This window comes from Triplophysa dalaica, chromosome 18, assembly GCF_015846415.1.
Source record: "Triplophysa dalaica isolate WHDGS20190420 chromosome 18, ASM1584641v1, whole genome shotgun sequence".
NCBI classification, from domain to species: Eukaryota; Metazoa; Chordata; class Actinopteri; order Cypriniformes; family Nemacheilidae; genus Triplophysa; species Triplophysa dalaica.
In genome coordinates this window covers 15283713-15307359 of record NC_079559.1, presented here as the reverse complement: position 1 = coordinate 15307359, position 23647 = coordinate 15283713, and the positions used below count along the sequence as shown (strand labels likewise).

Below are 23647 nucleotides of genomic sequence, written 5' to 3'. Positions count from 1 at the left end.
TAATTTATCATTACTTAATAAAAGCAAAAACAAGTCAAGATTTTTAGTTTGATAAGCATTCAGACTCTATTTTAGCGCAAAAAAACAATTCACAGATTTATAAAACGTAGATGCGCATGTGAACTTCTTTTATGTCAAGTGTACTTAAACAAATTTTATCCTGCGCATGGAAATCTTTTAGGCCTAATTTGCCTTCATGTACATATTTTATTCTAATGCCATCATATTGCCTTGATTTTAATATCTTGATTTATTTATTTTTAATTTATCTACATAATTTATCTACATAATTTATCTACATAATGGACTGTTACGTTTATACTATCTGAATTAAAAAAGTTGGCTAAAAAAAATTCTGACACTCATGTGAACCCTGCTTCTTCACACAACTTTATTTAAACACTTCTAGAAAACATCCCCATTACCAACAATCGTTTTAATGCATACCGCCACTAGATGTCCTCGTGTGACGTAATATACATTACAACTACAACACTAAAGAAATAGAATTGCCATTTTAATTTCATTTTTATTTTAATGGTGCATCATTTTTATTTACTGATAAGTTATTAATGTACTTAATGTAGTTTAATAATAAAAAAATGAAATTGTATTTGTATGTTTTGAAATTCAAATAAAAGCGTTTGACGTCCTGGCAAACTGTCCAATTTATTGTTGATATTTAGATTTCCCGTCATGAGTAAGCGTCGCCATAGAAACAACAAGTTTCAGCCTATTTAGTCAGTGTGATGTACGACTACTCTGCTACTATAGATTTGTATTTTGCTGAATACATTTTTGTTTTGTTTATGGATGTGGAAACACTGTATGTGTGGTAACTGCAGAACATTGAAGTGTTATTTTAAATACAGATTATTTCCTTTAAAAACGTATGTAAAATGTCATATTATTAGTTGCTTGTGACACAGGAGGACAACTAACGTTATGTCTGACAGGTTTGTAGGATAAACATTTTCGTAATATAACTATTTTATAATATTAATAATAATTTGAGGCGGTACCTTGGACTGTCTTAAAATTATTACAATTGTGGCAGTAACAACATTGCGACGGTTCCATTTAAACATAACATACTCAAACTTCATCTAAAGTTGTGATTCTTTTTAACTTAATGCATTGTAAACCGAGGCTCCTTCAGCAAAACAATCTTTTCTCTATCAGGACATATAAGACATTGTGGTCTGAAGCCCATGGAGAGCTCAGCTGTGTACTGGCTCGAGAACTTTCAGAAGAACCTGTGAGAGACAGAGGGAAGTTCTTTCAAAAGCTTGCGACCCTCTACGTCCTTTACCTTCAGATCTTTAGGAAGCTTGAAGAGGCCTATGACCAAAGCGTTCACCCTCAAAAGAGGCGTGTGATGAGACAGGTGCTGGAAGGTGTGATGGGGCGAATTCTGGAGCTCAAAAATGAAATGGTGGAATATGACTTTTCAGAGTACCACTATATGGATGATATCATTCAAGACCTGAAATTAATTCCTGTGAGTCAGAATTTTTGAATGTATTTTGAGATTAAATTAAGATTTGTAATTGTAACCCTCAATTTATGCTGGGGTCCAAGAGGCCATTTTAATACTACAAAGACAACAGAATATTTCTGATACTCTATTGAAGGAGGACCTCGAGATTCCAGTCCCCAGGTATTTCATTCGAGAGCGGAAAAAAGAACTGGAGGAAAGAGAAGAAATGTTTGCCACTCTCTTAAACCAAATGGAGTCCATAGACAAACCAGAAGTGGGTTCAGATGTATTGTGTTTTACATGTTATTCCTTCTAAACAGCAATCACTAGTTAGTCTGAAGTATTATTTCTCTCTTGCACATCCAAGCCTCCGGCTGTGCGTATGTCCACACTGGAGAGGTCCATTAATCGTGAGAGGAAGGCTAAAGAAAATGCCATAGCAATTACCCCTGACCAGGCCGCAGTTACCATACAGAAGGTACCATATCACTTCTGTAAACCTTATATCTGCATATTTAGCGATTTTTATTTTATCCTAGAAATCATTATTGTTAGTCACCCTTTATGTTTGTCATTGGGTGTTACAATTAGCTAACCAATGAAAAGTACTTGTCAACTTTGACAACACAGTATGCAATCTCATGTAAAATGCACACCTTTCTTTCCATTTCCTGAAAAATTGTGAATTTGGACGTACAGTACAGAATGACGGCGACGATATACTGTCATCACATTTATAATGCCTCACATTTAAATAATTCAAATTATTCTTGACATGTAATCAGCAATGTATCATTTAAAATTTCAGGAACTAATATTTTACGATAGCAATGATGTTTTTATAATGTATGTTGATAATATTTGGACAATACATTTTCCAACGAAGTCTTCAAAATCTGTTTAGGTGTGGAGAGGCTTTGTTCAAAGAAAAAACACCAAAAGGCTGCATGAGGAGGAAACGATATTTCTCAGAATGGTAACATGTTCCCATTTAATATACTTTATTTTCATCATTATATGTACTACACCATTGATAGAGTAGCTGTAGGTAAAACAAACAAAAATTTTTTATATTTACTGTGATTCTACAGCTTTTACAGCACCCTGAGAATGTGACCAGGGTTCTGTCACCAATATAGAACTCTAATACTGCTTTTTTTCTCTGCTGGCTCTGCTGTTCTTAGGCCAAGAATCCAAAACTGCCCAATCCATCCCCGTTAAAACTTGCTGTCCAGAACAATGAAGCCAATAGACGGAAGAGACAAGAGGAATATGAAGACGACTATCAGAAGTCCATTAGCTTTGTTACTGAACTGCTCTGGGAACTGGAAAGTCAAGAAATGAAGGAAATTATGAAAGATCAGATTAGACAGTGGTCCATTGAATGTCGGTGAGTGGAATTTTCACAATGGATCACCATAAAATGACTTCTAAAGTATTATTGACAATATTGTATCTTGCACAGTATTTGCCTTAACATCTACACTTTTTGGCATATGTACTTATGAAGCTACATCCGTTTTCAACAACCTGCCTACACCAGATGCATTAAGAACAAGCCATTTGTCACGTCACATCCAAAATGTCTAATTACAAGCAGTAGAAAGGGTGAACCTGTAATGTGAATTGAACCCTGCTATATGAGATTAATTCATTGAATTTCTTCAATAGTGATGGAACAGGTTCATTTCCTGACTACCCAGAAGAGGAGGATGGAGGTTCAGCTCTTATATTTGCTGAAAAAACACCAGAGCAGGTTAACATACTTTATTTTGAGACTGTTCTGTCTAGAAGGTTAACTTAACTAACTTATTAAATGACAGTTTTGCATTAACATGTTTTGTAAAACATGCCTTAGAGGAGCTGGGAGCCAACAAGCAGGATGATAGCAACAAAAGACAGAAGTGAAAAGGAAGAGATGAAGGAAAAAGAAAAGAGAAACAAAGGGAAGGCTAAAGAAGCGGTAGGATTTAAACACAGAGAGCCAATGTGATGCTGTGTTTTTTGTTTGGATTTTCCTAATGTACAGTAATGTCACAGGAGAAAGAGCCTGGACTGAGGATGCGACCGTCTGCTTTTTTGGAAGATCTCAAGAAAGGACACAAAAGGTTTTCTGGCAAGTCAGAATGAAAGATTTATTCATGTGGTAGAATAACAACACATCATTGTCAAGGGAGGGAATGTAACTGACTTGTCTGGTGTGCAGAGGTCTGGAAAAACAAAGATGAGTCCAAGAATTTCAGTCAAAGACATGAGATGGAGCTGCTAAAAGAGGAGAAGAGAAAAGTCATCAAGGTGGAAATAAGAAAAGAGGTGATTCATTAGATGCATTTTTACAGTGTGTCATCATGATATTCACATTTGTAAATGTTTGAGTTTATCATTGGCAATGATTTTCAAGCACTATGTCATTTCATGTTCAGGTGGATGAAGTGATGAGACAGGAGCTGGCCAACTTAAAGCTGGCAGTGGATAAAGAAAAGAGCGGAAAGTCCAAAGGGGCCGTAAAAGTTCTGTAAACTATGACTCCCATTGACATTAACACTGCTCTGAGTGTAAAAATGTATACATCATTTTCACCAGAGTCAGACACTAAATTAAAAACTCTTTCTCCAATACGCTACGCTCCAAGCTTATTGGCTTACAGCACTGTTAATTGACATTGTATCATTGATATCATTTGTATGTGGTACAGTTTCACCTCAGCTTACTGTCCTTGTTGAACAGAAAAAAGCAAAAAAAGAAGGCATCAAAAAGGGGAAAGTGGAAGAAAAACAGGACAAAGTGGATCTCACATCAGAAAGGTTTGTAAATAAATCTTGGGGGTTCCGTTTTTTGGCTGGATCTTCTTGAATGTTCAAAATATATACAGTATATATTAAATTCATTAATGCATCAACTTTTTAAGGACCTTGAAGTCACTGTTTGAAGAGCTGGTTCAACAGAAATTGCTGAAAAAAGCAGATCATGTTAAACTAAAGGATTATCTAGGTATTTATGTACAATTCGTGCTTATTTACTGTCTTTTTCTTTCGCAAGTTTAGATTTTTTACAATTTTTATTACTGTTTTGAATTACAGGGGACTATAGTTACCTTGGTACAACCCGACTACAGTCTGGCATTGAGCCAAAGCCCTCGCTATCTGATGTTCGACAGGTTGTAGCCCTGTATGCTGTCCTACCATTAGGTGAGTACAGATGAAAAAAAACGATATTGCCAAAAGTATTGTGATGTCCCCTCCTAATAAACAGGTTTGATTACTTCAGTCATTTCCGTACGTACAAATCTTAATTCTACAGCATATAATGATAGTCTATGGGTGCTTCTATAGGCACAGTCTGGGAGGGCCTTTTTCTATCCTCACATGACAATGCCCCTGTGTGTAAGGCAAGGTTCTGAAAGAAATTATTGATTCAGTCAGTGTGGAAGAACTTGACTGGTCTGCATAAAGACAAGTCCTGAACCCAGCTGAACACATTTGGTGTGACTTTAAATAGCCAAAACTCACAAGGTACCACCATTTTGGAACATAAATGAGGAATAGACACAAAGTAATGAAATGTAACCTTTACAGCATATTCAGAGAAATAACGCTGGCTGTGTATGTTCTTAAAGTCATGAAGCTTTATTTTTAAACATTTAAACAAGAGCCATTAAAACTATGTATTACACACTCACCTTAATGATTTCTATACATCGCTATACTCTGCCAGAAATAAACATAAACATTGCAAATAACATCCTTACTTCATTTTGACATACATGTCAACTAAAACTAATCGCACACCTGGTACGCTGCAAAACAGATGATTATTTTGACTGTAAGTCAATGACGCCCTCTGTCGGCTGGTCATCCCAACATGGTGACTCGATCGCTTTGGGTGGCTTCACCTCCTGCCATTGGTTGAGCCTTCTATGTGCTATCCTGTCATTTATATAGATCAGTGATTGCGACTGAGAGTTAAAGAAAAAAGTTTTTTTTCTCTGTAGGTTCTCAAGTGGTTCATGAGAAAGCTCCCCTAGTGAAGTCTATGCTGCTAGTGGGACCATCAGGAGTGGGCAAGAAAATGTTGGTCCATGCCATCTGCCAGGAGACCGGAGCCAATCTGTTTGACCTTTCCCCATCAAATGTGTCTGGAAAATACCCTGGTAAAAGTGGACTGCAGATGATGTTACAGATGGTGTTTATGGTAAAAAGGCTCTGTGATAATGGCAGGGTCCCACATTCTTTGAATTCCAACTAGACATTTATGATTATTATGCATGTTATTATTATTGTTATTGAATACTATAAATATTATATTCTATGTAGGTAGCCAGACTGATGCAACCCTCTGTAATATGGATTGGAGATGCTGAAAAGATGTTTTACAAAAACGTACCAAAGGATGAGAAGGAGGTAAAGAGTGTATATAATGGGACCCATTAGTGATTGTTCTTGTGGGACTGTTCAAACTGTTTTTATGGTTTCATACACAGTTAGATCCAAAGCGTCTGACGAAAAATTTGTCCGAGATTCACAAGTCCATCAAAGGGGAAGACTGCATTCTGATAGTGGGAACAACAAATGATCCACAAAGGGCAGAGCTAGAGCCCCTGTGTGAATTCTACAATAAAATCATCCTCATTCCTCGATCAGACTATGCATCCAGACATCGTAAACTAACCTTTATTTTGAAATTAATTTTAATGTCAGATTATATTGTCATCACAATGTTTCCATTCAAACCTGTGCATGTTCTCACAGTAATATGGAGAGAGCTGATAAGAGATAATGGAGGAGAAGTGACTAGCAATCTGGATCTCAGCTTCCTGACAAAGATCTCTGAGGGCTGCACACCGGGTCACATGGTGAAGGTGGTTTGTAGCGTCTTGAGTGAACACCGCATTCAGCAGCTCCCTAGAAGACCACTAACGGCTTCAGAGTTTGTGTCTCCACTTGCTGGAGTCGTCCCTGAGTTTCATGACGAAGAAGAAGCCCTGAAAGTAATCAACTATCCTTCTAATGTTTGCCATGACATGATTTCTCATTATTCATTGTAGAAAGTTCTAATGTGATATAACCCTAATGAGGTCATGTCTAGTGTGATATAACCCTATCTCACTGAGCATGCGGCACAACTACTTGTCCAGGCCTTGGTGATCTTAAGGTTGGACAACTGCAATGGTTTCCTTGCTGGTCTTCCTGCAAAAGCCATCATTAAAAGTAGCACAAAACAAACCAGCACAAGACAGCAAATACGAGGGCAATATATAGGGAGAGTAACAAAGGAAGATAACAATGGGCAGGTGTGGGTAATGGGACACAGGTGGAAAGCTATATAAGGAACGAGAGGGGCGGGGCCAAAGATGAGACCGGAGAGAACACATATTAAGTCATGATCGACAATAATATTATTCTCTTCACACAAAACCTAAAGCTTTGTCATGACTCTACCACAAGATCAAGAAAGACATTACATGGAGAGGTAGAATCATGACACAAAGGGAAAAAAACTAACTCTTTCTGTCAGGTAGTGGTCTAGCTTTTGTTGAAACCAGTAACTTTGTATTTGTGACCTACTGTATTATTGCTCCTGTATGACATATTGCTTATTGCTCCCTGAACTCTTTATAAGTCGCTTTGGATAAAAGCGTCTGCGAAGTGACTAAATGTAAATGTAAATATTAGTGGTGGGCATAGATTAATTTTTTTAATCTAGATTAATCTAGATTAATTCCAAAATTAATCTAGATTAATCTAGATTAAAATGGCTCATTTGAATTCTGCCGAAGGCATTCAGAATATGTGTGCTACCTAAATAATGACTAAAAGTAAGTCTTTGAGAACGGGTTTCTCAAGCCAGGTGGCGCATTAGACCAGGGGCTCATCTCCTGTTTCCAAAATGCATCACAAACTGCTTGAGAAAGCTGTTCTACTATGATAATTGTTGATGAAAATTAAATTATGTTCAATAAAATGAACTTGCGTTTACTTCCGCATTAGCTAAGGGATGATTTCCGTTTAGGTGGTACTTGAGACTGGAAGAGCTCCTACAGTCATGGGCGCCGTAAAGGGGTGGAAGGTTAGGACGATTCTAAGGGCCCAGCCTGATTTAGGGCCCAGAAGAGCAGACCCCCTTTTTATTTTCCTATTTCTTTTCTCTTTTTTTAATACATACATTAAATATGCTAGGGCCCCTCGTGCACTAAATGTGTATTTTGTCCGTTTTGACCATAGATTTAATATTTAAAAAACAAATAATGTATTTACTGTTTCGGTCACAACCCTCCCTGCTCCCTCTCACAATGGTTCATTCCACCTGCGCTCGCTAGTGTAGCGTCTCTTGCTTATTGGACTTGCCGCAGACAGTGACACACGCAGACACGTCACATCAATAGTCAGGGAAACAAAAACGGAAGGAAAAGAAGTCAAGAGAAGACAGAGAACGCCAAAGTCGACAGTATGTCACACAGTTTTTCAAAAAGAAAGGTAGCTTGCCATATTCCTGTATTCCAAAACTTATTTTTGTTGCTACATGACCTGCTTTTATCTAGCGAGCTTAGTAAAATAATTACTGAATTATGATTTACATCCAACAATAATAACATCTCTGCTGTCTCCGGGACGGGTTAACATGTCTCGTAGACACAGATTCAGCGGCTGCTGCACACCCACGTCCCCCACCCCCCGTCCCCGTCTCAGCCGAACAAGGTGAGCCTGAGCGCGAAACTTCGCGAAGATTGAAGCCTCTAAACACGTCTTATCTACTGTGTTCGCCACATGATGATAACTTCGCAAAACAAAAAGTAATCTACACGCTTCAAAAATTACAAAATTAGTTTGCCGTGTCGTGTGTTCTGTGAAGTGACAGTGCGGCTGCTAAGATCGATACTGTCAAACTTGACGTTCTTAATATGAATAAAATGCCCCAGAAAAATATAATATAAAATTGAATAAAACGTGTCTCTACTGTAGCTGATGTTTCCTGAATGAGCAGTTTGACCCAGCTAAAGCTTGTTCATGTTAAGTATATGTCAATACATAATGTTCTCTTGTGCTTGCAATTGCAATTGAGATAATAAATGTTCTCCCTTTTATGTAAACAAGTACATATTTCTAAAAAAAATTCTTGTTTTTGTAGGCTTTGTACTCATCTTTAGACATTTTAACTATGCAATGTGCTAAGTATCTTTTTTTAAGTATACAGGGCATGTTTATTGGGTTAAATTTTATCTGTAAAAAATGTAGGGGGCCCAGAAATTTTGGTTTCCATAGGGCCCAGAATTTCTGGCGGCACCCCTGCCTACAGTACATTTACATTTAGTCATTTAGCAGACGCTTTTATCCAAAGCGACTTACAAAGAGTGAGGGAGCAACAAGCGATATGTCATACAGGAGCCATAATACATTAGATCTCAATACAAAGTTACTGGTTTCAACTAAAGCTAGACCACTACCTGTTGAGAGAAAGTGTTTTTTTTAAACCAATTCCACATTGCACAAGGTGCAAATGTAACCGGTCTGCAACTGACCGCTGTTACGCTACTGTCTCTGCGTTGTGTAATAGAAGGACCAGGACACTGTTACTGCGGTTCACCAGACCAGGGATGTTTATTAATAGTCGCTCACACCCAACATGGACTGATCACCATCTGTGAATCAACATCAACAAAGATGACAAACTGCTTGTGAAGATCTCATCATTACATCACCTCTCTCCACCGCATGCAATGCAAACTCCATTAACAATCAAAAATAATACACATAACATTGAAAGATGTGGAATACCTGTGAATCAACATCAACAAAGATGACAAACTGCTTGTGAAGATCTCATCATTACATCACCTATATGATACAACACTAGTTAGCTGATTAATGACTCAAAGCCCTGTTAATGCATATCATAAGGCCCACACAATATATCTCCACATTATTGATCCACTCACACATATAACATGCAAAAGAACACAATACACAGTCTCTGTACTGTTCACAAAAGGGATATCAACACGATTAACATACTTTTCAATCTATGAGCAAATTAAGTTTGTAGAGCTCTGAAAAACGCTTACCTCTCTCCACCGCATGCAATGCAAACTGAAGAGAGGCGCGCACACACTTCAAAATGGCACCACAACAGCGGCAGAAGAAAATATCAAAATAAAAGTCTCTGGAGAATAAATCGTAAAGATCAACATATATTGCTCAGAGAAAAACGGAAATACATCAGTAATAAAATAATAAGGATTTTAGTGAAAAAGCAACAATACATTAAACTTGTATTGTATTTATTATAACTCGTTACATTCACCCCTTCTGGATTTCACTTAAATCCATACTGAATGATCCAAATAAAATAACAACTGGTACAGGTCTGCAATGAAACAGTCATTAGTTCAACTTGTGAGTTACCCACTAATAGGTCAAGAAAAACCTCAGAGTGATCAAATCTAAGATTATCTTGGAACAATACGGTGCCTTGTACACCATAATATAACCTGACCCTTGTGTTTCACATTTGAAATCAAAATGTCTTCACATCATACACAATCAAAACACATTAGAATACTCTTCAAAACAAAGAAAGGAATGACCCAGTTCTCTTTTTCAGATTACTTCCTACACCTTGAAGATAAAAGGGTTTCTGAACCATTGACTCAATTAATCTGTTCACTTTCTTAACGACTCTACCTGCCCGTGTCCTAACACCCTGAACGTCAGTGACTGGAACTTGGGTATCAGTGTCAGTTTGTGAGTCAATAAGAACTTGGGCTTGTGTGTCTGTGTCACAGTCAATGTTGACATCAAGAGATGGTGAGCTGGATTGAACTCTACTCTGAGGGAGATCTCTGCTACTATTCTCTTCAATTTGTGACCGGTCACGTGACTCTTTTCCTTTCAAACTGACATGGTCCGTTCCCACAGCTTCCTCATCATCAGAATCGGGAACTACAGGACTTTCAGAGTCTACGTTCACCCATCTTCTGGTTCTCTCCTCCAGATCTGTGGGTTCGAAGTTGTCCGCACAGAACTCACTTCTGTCACTACGTGACTCACACTCTGAATCTTCCGCAGAAAGCAGAATGCTTTCCTCCTCATCAGGCGATTCGACAGGTAGGAAACTAATGTCTAGAAGCAGGTTCCGGTGCACAATCTTCACATTTCCCTTCCCATCTTCTAGCTTGTAAATGTGCTTCTGCAGGTTCCTGTCTATTACAGTGTACACGACAGGGTCCCATTTATCCGCTAGTTTCCTCTTGCCTCTTTCTCCTTTATTCGCCACCAACACACGGTCCCCAACATTGAGACATGTCCCTCTGACTTTTTTGTTGTAACCTTTTGCCTGTTTCCTCTGCTCTTTTTCAGAATGTTGCTGCGCAATCTCAACCGCCTCATGGAGGTATGCCATCAATGATTTCAGGTAAGTACCATGATCAACAACCACAGGGTCATGTAGCACCTGTCTGAACATGACATCCACTGGCAGCCTTGGGACACGACCAAACATAAGCTGAAATGGAGCAAACCCAGTTGTCTCATGGACTGTAGCGTTGTAGGCAAAAGTCAGCGTTTGTATTTGCTCTGGCCATTTGTGCTTTTCTTTCAGAGGCAGGGTTCGGAGCATACTCCCTAAGGTCCGATTAAACCTCTCTACTCCTCCGTTTCCCATGGGGTGGTACGAAGTGGTGTGAGATTTGGCAACTCCTGATAGTTTCAACAGCTCTGCTATAAGGGCACTCTCGAAGTTGGCTCCTTGGTCTGTGTGGATGCGGCTCGGGAATCCGTACACACAGAATACGCGATCCCACAGCTTCCTTGCAACTTGTTTTGCAGACTGATTTGCGCAAGGGAAGGCATGAGCCAACTTCGTGAAATGGTCTGTCACAACGAGCACATCCACAGAGCGTTTTTTCCCATCCTCCGCAGACCAGAAGTCCAGGCATACCAGCTCCATGGGCATAGAGGTCTTAATACTTTCAAGAGGGGCCCGCGCAGATGGTTCGGGAGCTTTGGCTAGGATGCATCTTTGACAGCACTTGATGTATTCACACACATCGTTTCCCATTCCTGGCCAGAAGAAACGTTGGCGGGCTAGATGAATGGTTCTTGCTTGGCCCTGATGACCCGCAAGATCATGTACACCCTTTAAAGCCTGCCCCTTGAGGCTAGAAGGTAAGACCAGCTGATACCGCTTCTGTTTACTGTGTGGATCTTGTGTGACTCTGTACATCATTCCATCCTTGAGTTTTAATTTGTCCCAATGCCTGAGAAGAGATAGGGTTCTGGAACTCATGTTGGCCTTCTCTCGCCTCGATGGTTGACGCTTCGAGTTTACAAAGAATGTCACCCTTGAAATTACTGAATCAGCCTCTTGCATTTCACGAATTTCATCCGCAGCGATCGTAGGAAGGGTGTCAATACCAGCAGGTATTAAATCTGGGTAAGACTGAATTAGCTGCACAGCTCTTGCTTGAGATGTTTCTTCCCACTGATCATGTAAACTTAAACAGGCTTTGATAGTGGCACTGTCAGAGGGTAAGGCAAGACAGGACTGGAAGGAAATCTGCAAATTCTGAGCTCCTTGACGAAAGGCATCTCGAACCCCATCTCCATCAACTGCTTCAGCCTCCACAAGCAAATCATGATATGACTCCTTCATTAGCCTGCTGCTCACGGTCTTGACAAAAGGGTCTCTACTTAGAGCGTCCGCCACCACGTTCTTCTTCCCTGCTATATGCTTCAGTTCAAAGGTGTATGCTGCCAGTTTGGACACCCAACGTTGCTCACATGCTGCGAGTTTTGCCTTGGACATGATGTACGTGAGCGGATTGTTGTCTGTCCATACGGTGAATGTCTGACCTTTCAACCAATGGCTAAACTTCTCGCACACGCTCCATTTGAGTGCCAGAAACTCAAGCTTATGAACTGGATAGTTCCTCTGTGATTTGCTCAGAGTTTTGCTTGCAAATGCTATTGGACGAGCTCGCTCTTCACCCGCAGGCACTTGGGATAATACAGCCCCCAGTCCGTCCAGTGAGGCATCAATCGCTAAGATCAGAGGCAGAGTAAAGTCAGGGTGGGCTAGAACAGCACTTTGAAGCAGACTCTCTTTAAGACAACATAATGCGCTATCACATTCTGAAGTCCAATCCGTGGGCTTGAGCTTCCTGTAAGTTCCCCTTTGAATATCTCCCTTGGTTCCTCTTTTCCTCCTCTGCCCACCAGTAAGGGCGAAAAGCGGTTTTGCCAAAGTAGAACATCCAGGAATGAAGTGTTGGTAATATAAGATCATACCAAGAACTGATTTGATCCTCTGCACTGATGGAGTACATTTATCATCTTCCATAAGATCTGCCTTAGTCAGCTTCGAGATGACCTCGACTTTGGCAGGATCTACTGAAACTCCATCCCTGTCGATGATGTGACCCAGGAATTTTACAGAGGATCTCAGTAGATGGCACTTCTTAGGGCTCAACTTAAGATTGTACTGCCTCAGACGACTGAACACGACCTCTAGTCTTTCCAGCGCTTCCTGCTCATTCGGAGCAAACACCAACAGGTCATCAAGATAACACAACAAGCTGCTGAAGTTTAAGTCTCCGAAGATGCTTACCATCATCCGCATAAAAGAGGCTGGACTGTTGCATAGTCCTTGCGGCATCCTATTATATTCGTGCAGCCCTACAGGAGTTGTGAATGCAGTGTATTTCTTGTCCTCTTCAGCCATGGGGATGTTATAAAACGCTGACGTCAGGTCCATGGTGCTGAAGAGTGTGTTTCCGCCCAGAGCAGCTAAGCAGTCAGCCTGGTGTGGAAGTGGGTGTGCATCCTTTATTGTTCTGGCATTTAACCATCGGAAATCTGTGCACAGTCTCAGACTGCCATCCTTCTTCCACACCAGGACTAACGGAGAAGCGTACTCACTCACAGACTTCCTAATTATCCCTTGTTCTTCCATCTGGGACAAAACCTGCCGCAACTTTTGGTAGTGTGCAGGCGGCACTCTACGATAAGGGAGTCTGAATGGACGCTCATCCATTAGTCGTATGCGATGAACAAAACCCTTTACTTCTCCACAGTCCAATGCATGCTTAGAAAACACGTCGTTGTATCTCTCTAGCAACTGCACTAACTTCTCCTTTGTCACTTGGCTGACAGAAACAGACTGAATGTCAAGATCAACGAGGCCAACCATTTCCAATCTCTGTTTGAAATCAGCTGACAATTTAGGGGACTGCTGACCCTCCTCCGCGGACACTTCAGCTCGACTCAGCCCCTGGAAAAGTTCAAAATCTTCCATGGCAACACATGGGAACACATCTGCTAATTTGCGATTCCTCTTAAGGGTGACTGGCTTATCAGAAAAGTTAGTGACTTTTACAGGAACCCAGCGATCACCCCATAATGGCGTGACCACCCGCCCGACCATAATGTCTCTTGACACAGACCTTGAATTTGTAGGTTCCACTACCACTGTGCTCCCAGGTGACATAGGAGCGTTCTTTGGCAGCTTTCCCCAAACAAGATGTTCCTGCCTGGGTAAGAGAGTGACACACTGCTGTAGCTTGATTGTTCCCACCTTGTCTGGCAGCTCTGAACCCTTCCACCGACATGTGTTGGCCATTACATCCAGGAACTGTTCACATCCCGCCAGAGGCTCCACTGTATGATTAGAAACAAGTCTCCAAAAGTCACTGCTACCTTTCATGCGATGCGCAAGGAATTTTATGACATTTGTACCGATGATCAGATCATCCCGCTGGCCGGGTACAACGAGAATAGGCACTAGACAGCTCTCTCCATAAACTTTCAATTGGACCTCATACATGCATTTTGGTTTTGTAACCTTGCCACCACATCCGACTAAGATGACTTCCTCATGAAGTGGTGTGGGTGAAGGCAGTACATTTTCACTTAACATCCTCTTTTCCACTTTGTCACTAAAAGTGCAGGCCATGGAGCCTGTATCAAGCATTCCTTTTATTGAAAACACATCATTAATACTGACTGGTGCATAGAACAAATCGTCGAATGCCTCAACTGCCTGAACATTTTGTGCTATCACCTTAGTCCCAGTGGGAGCCTGTGCGCGTGCATTCTCATAAAAGTGGTGAAGATCAACACTCTCTAGGGGTTCTTCACTTATGCTCACGCATCCCCCTTCCAAACGTGAGCGATCTAGTTTAAACCTAATGGACCCCGGAATTGTGCTGGACCAGGTCTGGACCTGTCACTTGTACAATCCCTCTTACTGTGTCCAGGCTGAAAGCATGCAAAACACAGATGTTCTCGTCGACAATGTGTTACGGTAGAGTGATCATGAGATTGGCATACTCTACAGAGCTTGCTTTGGGGCTGGCGGGATGGCATTTGGGCATTTTGAGCGAGTGCACGATCAAGGAGATTAATCAGAGTTCTCATACAATTGTCATCCTGTACAGTGTGTGCATTACTGGCTCTGCTGCACTCACCTAGCTCTGGAGAGTCAACATCCTGTTCATCCTCATTGAATGTCTGAACGTGAGCGGTGACATGTCTTGTAACAGGGTGACGCTTTGGCTTGACTGACATCTGCTCTTTTAACTCTGTGTGGTACCGGTCAAGCTGTTCTTGGATTTCCTGTGCGGTCCACTTTTCTGGAGCTTTGAAACGGAAAACTGCAGCAAGAGTGGAATCAGGGCAGTATTTCACAAACATCATTGCAGCTTCTTGGCATGGATCTTCCATTCGTCGCCCAAGTCTCTTTAAAGCTTCCTCTGCAAAATCCACTGCTTTGTTCAAACGCACCCAGTACTCGACAGGATCCTCTCCTGCTAATGAAACAGTTCCATAGAAATCAGCCAAGGGCATACATGAGTAATTAACATCGCTAAAATGTTGTTTCAGGATGTCGATGATAACCCTTGGGTTTTCAACTGGGTTCAAAGCTGGATTACAGCGAAGAGTGACTTTGACGACATCTTTAGCTTTGCCCATCAATCTGCTTATAATCTCTTGATGCTGCTCTGCTAATGGTATTCCTCTCTTTCTCAAATATGTGTCCATCAGCTCCTCCCACTCACGCACACCAAGCTTGTCTGATGCATCACCACGGTAGACTGGGGGCTCTTTTGCTTCACTTTGCACAACCAATCTCACTCCAGTCAAGTTAAGTGAAGGGATGTCTGAGAATGTCTTACTGGTACCTAACCCCTGTGTCTGTGCACCCTTATTCTCTCCTCCACCATAACTAGCCTCTTTTTGAGATGCTAACATGGTTTGCCCCACTTGTTGAGCAATATGTGCTATCAAACTTTGCCAATTTGGATCTGCTATGTCTGGAACAGCTAAGGGCACAGTATCATGATCAGGCACACGCGTGGAGCTTAACACAGGAGGTGTTCTGTTCACATTACGCTGTCTCACAATTGGGGTTTCACTAAAAAATCTTCCCCTCCCAAGACCTAACCCCGTAATTGTCTCATAAGCATCAACTTCATCATCTTTTAAACTAAATGCCATGTTTACACTTTAAGATTAATTTTCAAACAGAATAAACAATTGCAAAATATCAGAAAACGTGAGAAAAATAAATCACTTAAATGGGAAAATGCATAATTCGATTTAAGAAATATCAAATGTCCGTTGTATTCTCACAGTTCTTTTATCAACAAAACTGAACCTCAATGCAGCGTCCCTCGGCGACCCAACTGACGTTGATCCTGAAGCAAATCTTCTGATCCGGGTCACGGCACCAATGTAACCGGTCTGCAACTGACCGCTGTTACGCTACTGTCTCTGCGTTGTGTAATAGAAGGACCAGGACACTGTTACTGCGGTTCACCAGACCAGGGATGTTTATTAATAGTCGCTCACACCCAACATGGACTGATCACCATCTGTGAATCAACATCAACAAAGATGACAAACTGCTTGTGAAGATCTCATCATTACATCACCTCTCTCCACCGCATGCAATGCAAACTCCATTAACAATCAAAAATAATACACATAACATTGAAAGATGTGGAATACCTGTGAATCAACATCAACAAAGATGACAAACTGCTTGTGAAGATCTCATCATTACATCACCTATATGATACAACACTAGTTAGCTGATTAATGACTCAAAGCCCTGTTAATGCATATCATAAGGCCCACACAATATATCTCCACATTATTGATCCACTCACACATATAACATGCAAAAGAACACAATACACAGTCTCTGTACTGTTCACAAAAGGGATATCAACACGATTAACATACTTTTCAATCTATGAGCAAATTAAGTTTGTAGAGCTCTGAAAAACGCTTACCTCTCTCCACCGCATGCAATGCAAACTGAAGAGAGGCGCGCACACACTTCAAAATGGCACCACAACAGCGGCAGAAGAAAATATCAAAATAAAAGTCTCTGGAGAATAAATCGTAAAGATCAACATATATTGCTCAGAGAAAAACGGAAATACATCAGTAATAAAATAATAAGGATTTTAGTGAAAAAGCAACAATACATTAAACTTGTATTGTATTTATTATAACTCGTTACACAAACAACGTTAGTCTTGTCGATGTTTCTATTGGGAAGCTTCTTAAAAATTAATATTCCCTGAAGCAAACCCGGCGGCTTCATAGCTGCATCCATGTTAGCACTTCACGTTTGATGCGGTAATTTCACAGTAACGTTATGTTGTGTTCAGACCAAACGCGAATGGCGCCTCAAGCGCGAGTGATTTATATGTTAATGCAAAGAGCCAATAGACCTACTTGCTGCGCGAATCGCGCGAATGAAGCCCTGGTTATGAGATGATGAGGCTGCGAGAATGAAGCCCTGGTTATGAGATGATGAGGCTGCGAGAATGAAGCCCTGGTCATGAGATGATGAGGCTGCGAGAATGAAGCCCTGGTTATGAGATGATGAGGCTGCGAGAATGAAGCCCTGGTTATGAGATGATGAGGCTGCGAGAATGAAGCCCTGGTTATGAGATGATGAGGCGGCTTCTGCTTCCGCGAATGACGCGAATCACGCGAGTTGAAAAATCTCGTTCTCGCCCCGTGCAGTGCAGTTAAGCTGGTATACATCCGCGCTAAAATATCAAGGTGAAAGTCATCATAGCTTGCGTAGTATAGACCCAGCTCCCAACCCAACTTTGAGAATAGATTAACGGCGACATTTTTTTTAACGCGCGATAATAGTCTCACTGCGTTAACGCCGTTAACGCCGTTAACGGCCCACCACTAGTAAATATCTAATTTGATGATATCTCATTTTTTGGATTGCCAGTCTCTTTACCTAATTAATTAAACCCTCAGATTTTCATTCCGGGTGTTTTTGTTTTGTTTTTTGTTTAACAGAACTGGTATTCTAAGACTCCCCTCTGCAAAAGAAGATGTACAGTCTTCTTGGGAAAAGAGGGAAGAGATAAAGAGACCCCCCCAAAAAAAGGCAAAGGTGGCATGAAGAAAGTACAAAAGTGACCAACCACAGTATTACATTTCCTTGCATTCAGCAATAAAAGTGTTTGTTTGCTTGTGTTAATTTCCCATCATTTGTTTTTGTGTGTGTGTAAATAGCTTTTATAGGGTATAAGTAATAAAATTGAGTAAAGGGATAAATAACCACATAACATACTGTAGCCTATTTTTATTTGTTTTGCTTATCAATCAGTAAAGCAATAGTCTGTCAATGGTTTTATAAATACACAAATAACATAACCTTCATTTAAGGAGATATCCATCACTAATCACTAGTAGGCCTATATATTTAAATTTTTATTTAAAATCTGATCGTGAAAAGAGCAGAGGACTCATGCTATTAAAATACTGGCATTTACAGTTATTGATTTACGAGACAAATTAATAAAGGAAACTTTAACTAAAAGGTGCACAGTAACTTTCCTCATTAAATTTGTCTGTGTCAGACCCTTTATACCTGCTATTAAGATGCATTTTAAGTGGTTGATGAAGACACATTCCCATTTACACCTGGTGCTTTAACCCGTCTCTTTTGACCACTTCCACTATGATTTCATAAGTTGGAGTGTTTATGGTCGGGCAAGTGTATGTTTATTTTAGACTTTTCAATCAAATAAGTGCAAATGAAGAGTTTGGTTCCAAAATGAGGATAACTGTTTTTAACCTTTTCAAAAATCATGTTTTTTATTGTGCATTCCAATTAATATCAATCAAACTTCAATTGGGTTGTTTTGATTTAAGCCACAATAACTCAAAATTACAGCTGACTAACACAATAGAAACATGATAACATAATAAAAGAAAATACTCTTCAAATATCCCATCTTGTTAACCAATAGAGGGATAGAAATTGTAGTCATCGTTTTACTTACCCTCAGGTTGTTCCAAACCTGTATACATTTCTTTGTTCTATTGAACAAACAGGAAGATATTTGGAAGAATGTAAGTCACCAAACAGATTTCACTGCCCATTAACTGCCATAGTAAGGAAAAGAAATAGTATGGGGGATGAGAAACCTTTTGTTTAGGTTTGTTTTATTACATGTATTTGTGCTATAGCTCGTAATTTGATTACTTGTTTTTTTTTAAAGCCTGATTCGTTATACTTGAAATTTCCATGAGTTTGATGTGTTAATAATAACCTATGTTCATAATAACCTTGTTTAAAATGTGAGAATACATGAACCGCATTCCCCTCAAACCCTGTATTTCTTTATTTTATTTATTTCTTATTATGAATGAATAAGTTTAATTACAATATTAAAATACATTTTTAATATATATGGCTGTATATGATTATGGTAAAAAAACATAATTGATTATGGAATAATCTATATTATTCCCCTTGATATGGTAATGTTGATTATTTATGTTGAAATTTAAGTATGTTTTAAAATGAAAAATATGCGCTATAAACATAGCACTTGCACCATCACAGTCATTTTCGGTCATTGGAAAAACATTTACTAATCCTAAAAAAATCATTTGATAACATATAAACAGTGGGTGGGCCTCGAAAACGACGCGAGTTAGGCCCTGATGATGATTAGTAAATTAAAATCAACATTCATTTAAGAATCAATAAAAATACATCCATTGAGTCACAGACCAGTCCCCAATTACTGTTGAACTTGGAGCACACAGATTTATCTGATGACTTCGAGCAGAGATACAGAGGTGTTTCCTTTGCGATAGTGTTTTATCATATAAACCTGACTCGCATATAAATTCTCTTCCCCCTGCACATCAATGTAGACCTATTTCAGACAGTAGATAATATTCATACAGTTCATATAAGCATATAGATCATATTTATGTATAACATACATTTGGACATACCTTATTGTAGTAAAGTAGGCAGGACTAGACCGTGAGATGTGCTTTTACTTAAATTTATAATTTCCTCAAAATAAAGATATTATTTAAAAAAAATCCAAAGTGTAACTTTTATAATAATTCCAAAAAATATATCATTTTCAAAATATGGTAAGAGATGTTACATTTCCGTTGCACACTTGCAGTATTCGACCAATCACTACGCACTGTTTTACTGGCCAATCATATCGCACCTCGCTTTTCAGAGCGATGAGCTCTGTAAAAAATCTGTGCATTTCAGAGAGGCGATACAAAGAGGAGATACAAACATGCATGGTGTGTGCAAAAAAATAAAGTATTTTCGAACCTTAAATCGTGTAGCCACATTGCATGACATCTAAAACAAAAGATAATATTCGTTTTAGCCGTGTCATATGAGTGAGCTATCTTCAGTTACTTCTGTGATGATAGTTTTAATTCCTTGACAATAAGACTCTGTTTTCAGAAGATTGGCGTTAAATTTCCAGTATCCCTTAATCTGACATTGAACAGCAAGGGATTTTAGATTTAAACCTATCAGGCAGTGATCAGAAATTGGTGTGGGTCTATAGCAATTAGAGACATTTCTTAATATGGCATGAAATAAACCAAAAGTCCAACCTTGATTTTATTATACCATTTAGATTCAACCAAGTGTACTGACCTAAATTGGGATTTAATTCTCTCCAGGGATCTTAAAAACCAAAGGAACTACTAAAATAACATAATATAGTATTAAAGTGATGGCTATGAAAATGTCTTCCTGTCCTGAGTTTTTGTTATTATTTGTGTGGAGACACGTGTCGGTATGTTTTGACATTTTGGCACGTGTCGTCCTGTTTTTTGTTTAGCTCCGCCCCCTTGTTTCTCCGTTAGTGTCCCATTTAGTGTGTCATCTCCCTCACCTGTCCCATTATCTTCCTGCTAATGTAAAGTCTTTTCACCTGCCCGTCTCTTTTCCTGTGCAATTATCCTCTTTAGTGCTTCCCTATTTATGTTCCCCTCATTCTCATGTTTCTTGTCGATTCATTGTTAATGGTTGCTTTGTTCTTCGTATGTGCGTTTTACTCGCCCTTGTCCGGTTCCTGTGGATTACATTTTCTTGTGGACTTTCCCTGTTTCGTGTTGGACTTATTATTTTGGATTATTCATTGTGTTTTTTTTATCCCTCTTGTGGGAAGTTATTGGTTTGAAGATGATATTATTTATCGTGTTTTTCCCCCATCGAGGTTGTTTGTTTGTTTTATTAATAAAAGTATTTTTGTTAACCCTTAAGCTGCCTGCGTTTGGGTTCTGTCTCACCCTGTTTCGTGACAATATTAAAACCCTCCTCCTAATATAATATCGTCTGTAGAATAAGTTCCTTTCAGAACCATTATTACATCAGATAATACAGAAAGCAAATCCTTGTTTTGAATCAAATTATTATAACCATATATATTTCCTACACTAAGAAACGGCTGCGGTTCCCTATAATGTTGTTTCTTATTGTGCTACGAAGACTCTAATGGTATATCTTAACTACAGGTATACCTTTTCTACCTGTGTTTCCCTAACTATACCTTAGGAGGTTACTTTCCTACATGCCACATTAACAGGTGCTGTCCATGGCGGTGGTGCTGAATAAATGGACATCGATCGCTCAACAATCATTTATTCACTCTATCCAGGGACTGCTGTATGTGAGATAGTGGCGTTCTTTATAAAATAAGCACTTTAGAAATAGTTGATGTTGCATTTATTAGGACTCATAGGATAAAAACCAAATTACAAACTAAGTATAACCATTGATTTTATTTAATTGTGAAATGAGTGTGTGAACCCGCAATCTCAGGCCTAAATGTCTCAACATGCTACACTCACTGGCAGTGTGGTCATTTATATCAAAGGTTCACAAACTTTGGGTCATAAGGAGGATCATGCAAAGCCACTTGCTGTTGCGGTGCATTAAAAAAGTGTATTCCAGCAAGTAACAATCAGAAACACTGGATGCACAAGTGGCGCGTTTACAATATCAAGAGGAATAATATAAACAAGTATGCCATAATTGTGGAGCCCTAAAATTGGGTGTTTTGATATTGCAATTGAATTTATTCATTTATGACAAGAAAAATAAAAAGTTATGAATGTGATTTTTTTCCACAATTTTCTCATTTAATAGTGTGCCATGAGATACCTTTCATTATTTGGATCCCCTGGTTTATATTATCGCAACATATGTTGCCATACTGTCTTTATTTACTCAATAAAAGCGCAGAATGCGGAACATGTAGCTGATCAACAGCTATAGCAGGAAAGACACCTGAATTTAGGGGCTACTCCGTTGACTTTGTCTCAAGTTAAACCAACAGGATCTAAAGGCTGGTGAGTTTGCTGCCGTGGCAGGTAAACTTTTATTTTATACATACCTGCAGCATAAATTTTAGTCTATTTTTCACTGATTAAATGCACATGTACTAAATTGCTCAGAAGATGACACCGTATATGATTTAGCAAAAATATTCGCTGTATCGCAACTTCCTACCACAATATTTCTCTTTAAATATACTCTAAATTCTTTGGCTTGCCAACTGATGCACCTTTAGGTAATATAATTAAAAAGCTAACAACCATCAGTGTGACAATTATATTCTTTGCATGAAGACACATTGAAATACTGGCATATTTAACATTAGAATTTTATTAGTATGGACTTCGATGTAAATAAGACTTTTTTCACAGTGGCCACTAGCGGAGTGAACTGTTAACAGTGATAAGGTATAGCTAAGAGCGCTCCAGACCCACCTTCTGAACGTATGACTTACAGAAGGTATACTTAACTAAGAACGTTTCGGGAAACACATATTAATGATAAGGTAGAGCTTAAGGTATAACTTAAGAACGACGTAGCGATAAGAAGGTTTCGGGAAACGCGGCCCAGGTCATCAATAATAAGCAAACAGATAAGCCAGTGACCTTCAGCGCTGGTTTTGTGTACCACTATTTTCACGGGGAAATTAGTAAACAAAATTGCAATACCTGCTGATCGATTTGTTCCATGTCAAAACTAAATGTTGTTTCCCCACTGATCCAAAATTTCTCATCTTCTTTACTTGAGTGAGTGTCTTGTAAAATAATACAGTGTGCCTTTTTGCTTTTACAAAATAAAACATGAGTTTTTCATTTTCACATAATCTCAAGAGCTCTTACTTAAAAGGACGAAAAAGAACAAATCCGTTTTTAAAGAGAACATTTGAACACGAACAAAGAAAATAGAAGAATAACTGTTTAGCTGCTGTGAAAATAACACTTGACGTCCCTTTAATAGCCATTGGTATATCCTCCTTTGATCTTTGAAAATCCAGATGTTTAATCATTCAAATAGCAGAGATTCTTCTTCAATTTATGTAGCAAAACGGACCTCTCAATAAGGGTTGGGCGATGTCCACCAAATTGGCATCGGACGTTGGCTTCATTAAAACATTGTGATGGAAGATGACATCATGGGACAGGGCTTGGCTCTAGCGCCTGTTTGATCTGCGGCCAAATCAGCGCTCTTGCCTCCCACTCTGCTGGTAGGATGTACTTGGCATAGAAGATTTGTTAGACACCAGAACTCATCTCTGTAGTGCCTTATAGTGAACTGCAGAACGGCCTGTCGGGTTCGCCCCTTCTCCAATTTCCCCAGACGATGTACCAGGTCTACAATATTGTCCTGTTTTGCCGACCATTGTGGCTTGATCTTCGCCATGATCCCAAGCACCTCATCCCTTGTTCTTTCTTACGGTTCCCCTTTCAGTCCGTAAAGTTTAACATTCCAGAGCTGCTTTAACTGTTCCAGCTTCTGAACCCGCTCCTTTAGCTCAGAATTTTCCTTTGCTATTTT

The 23647-nt window shown here is 39.5% G+C and overlaps 1 protein-coding gene across 1 annotated transcript; it reads left to right on the top strand.

The window, feature by feature from the left end:
* Positions 1–732: 732 nt before the first annotated feature.
* On the top strand, positions 733–18867 carry LOC130440381 (dynein regulatory complex protein 11-like). The gene is made up of 19 exons (XM_056773480.1): positions 733–956; positions 1183–1501; positions 1635–1754; positions 1848–1958; positions 2385–2456; positions 2665–2870; positions 3152–3236; positions 3339–3443; positions 3521–3596; positions 3687–3793; positions 3904–3990; positions 4208–4284; positions 4389–4471; positions 4561–4668; positions 5472–5671; positions 5794–5880; positions 5961–6138; positions 6229–6467; positions 17809–18867. Exons 1-19 carry the CDS (start codon positions 946–948, stop codon positions 17929–17931), a joined length of 2394 nt encoding a protein of 797 aa, XP_056629458.1. The 5' UTR covers positions 733–945; the 3' UTR covers positions 17932–18867.
* Positions 18868–23647: the final 4780 nt, after the last annotated feature.

Excerpts from the sequence above, each read along its gene's own strand:
- LOC130440381 (XM_056773480.1), top strand. Across the intron at positions 3,597-3,686 it reads AGGACACAAAAGGTTTTCTG|AGGTCTGGAAAAACAAAGAT; the intron begins GCAAGTCAGAAT and ends TCTGGTGTGCAG. Across the intron at positions 3,794-3,903 it reads AGGTGGAAATAAGAAAAGAG|GTGGATGAAGTGATGAGACA; the intron begins GTGATTCATTAG and ends TTTCATGTTCAG.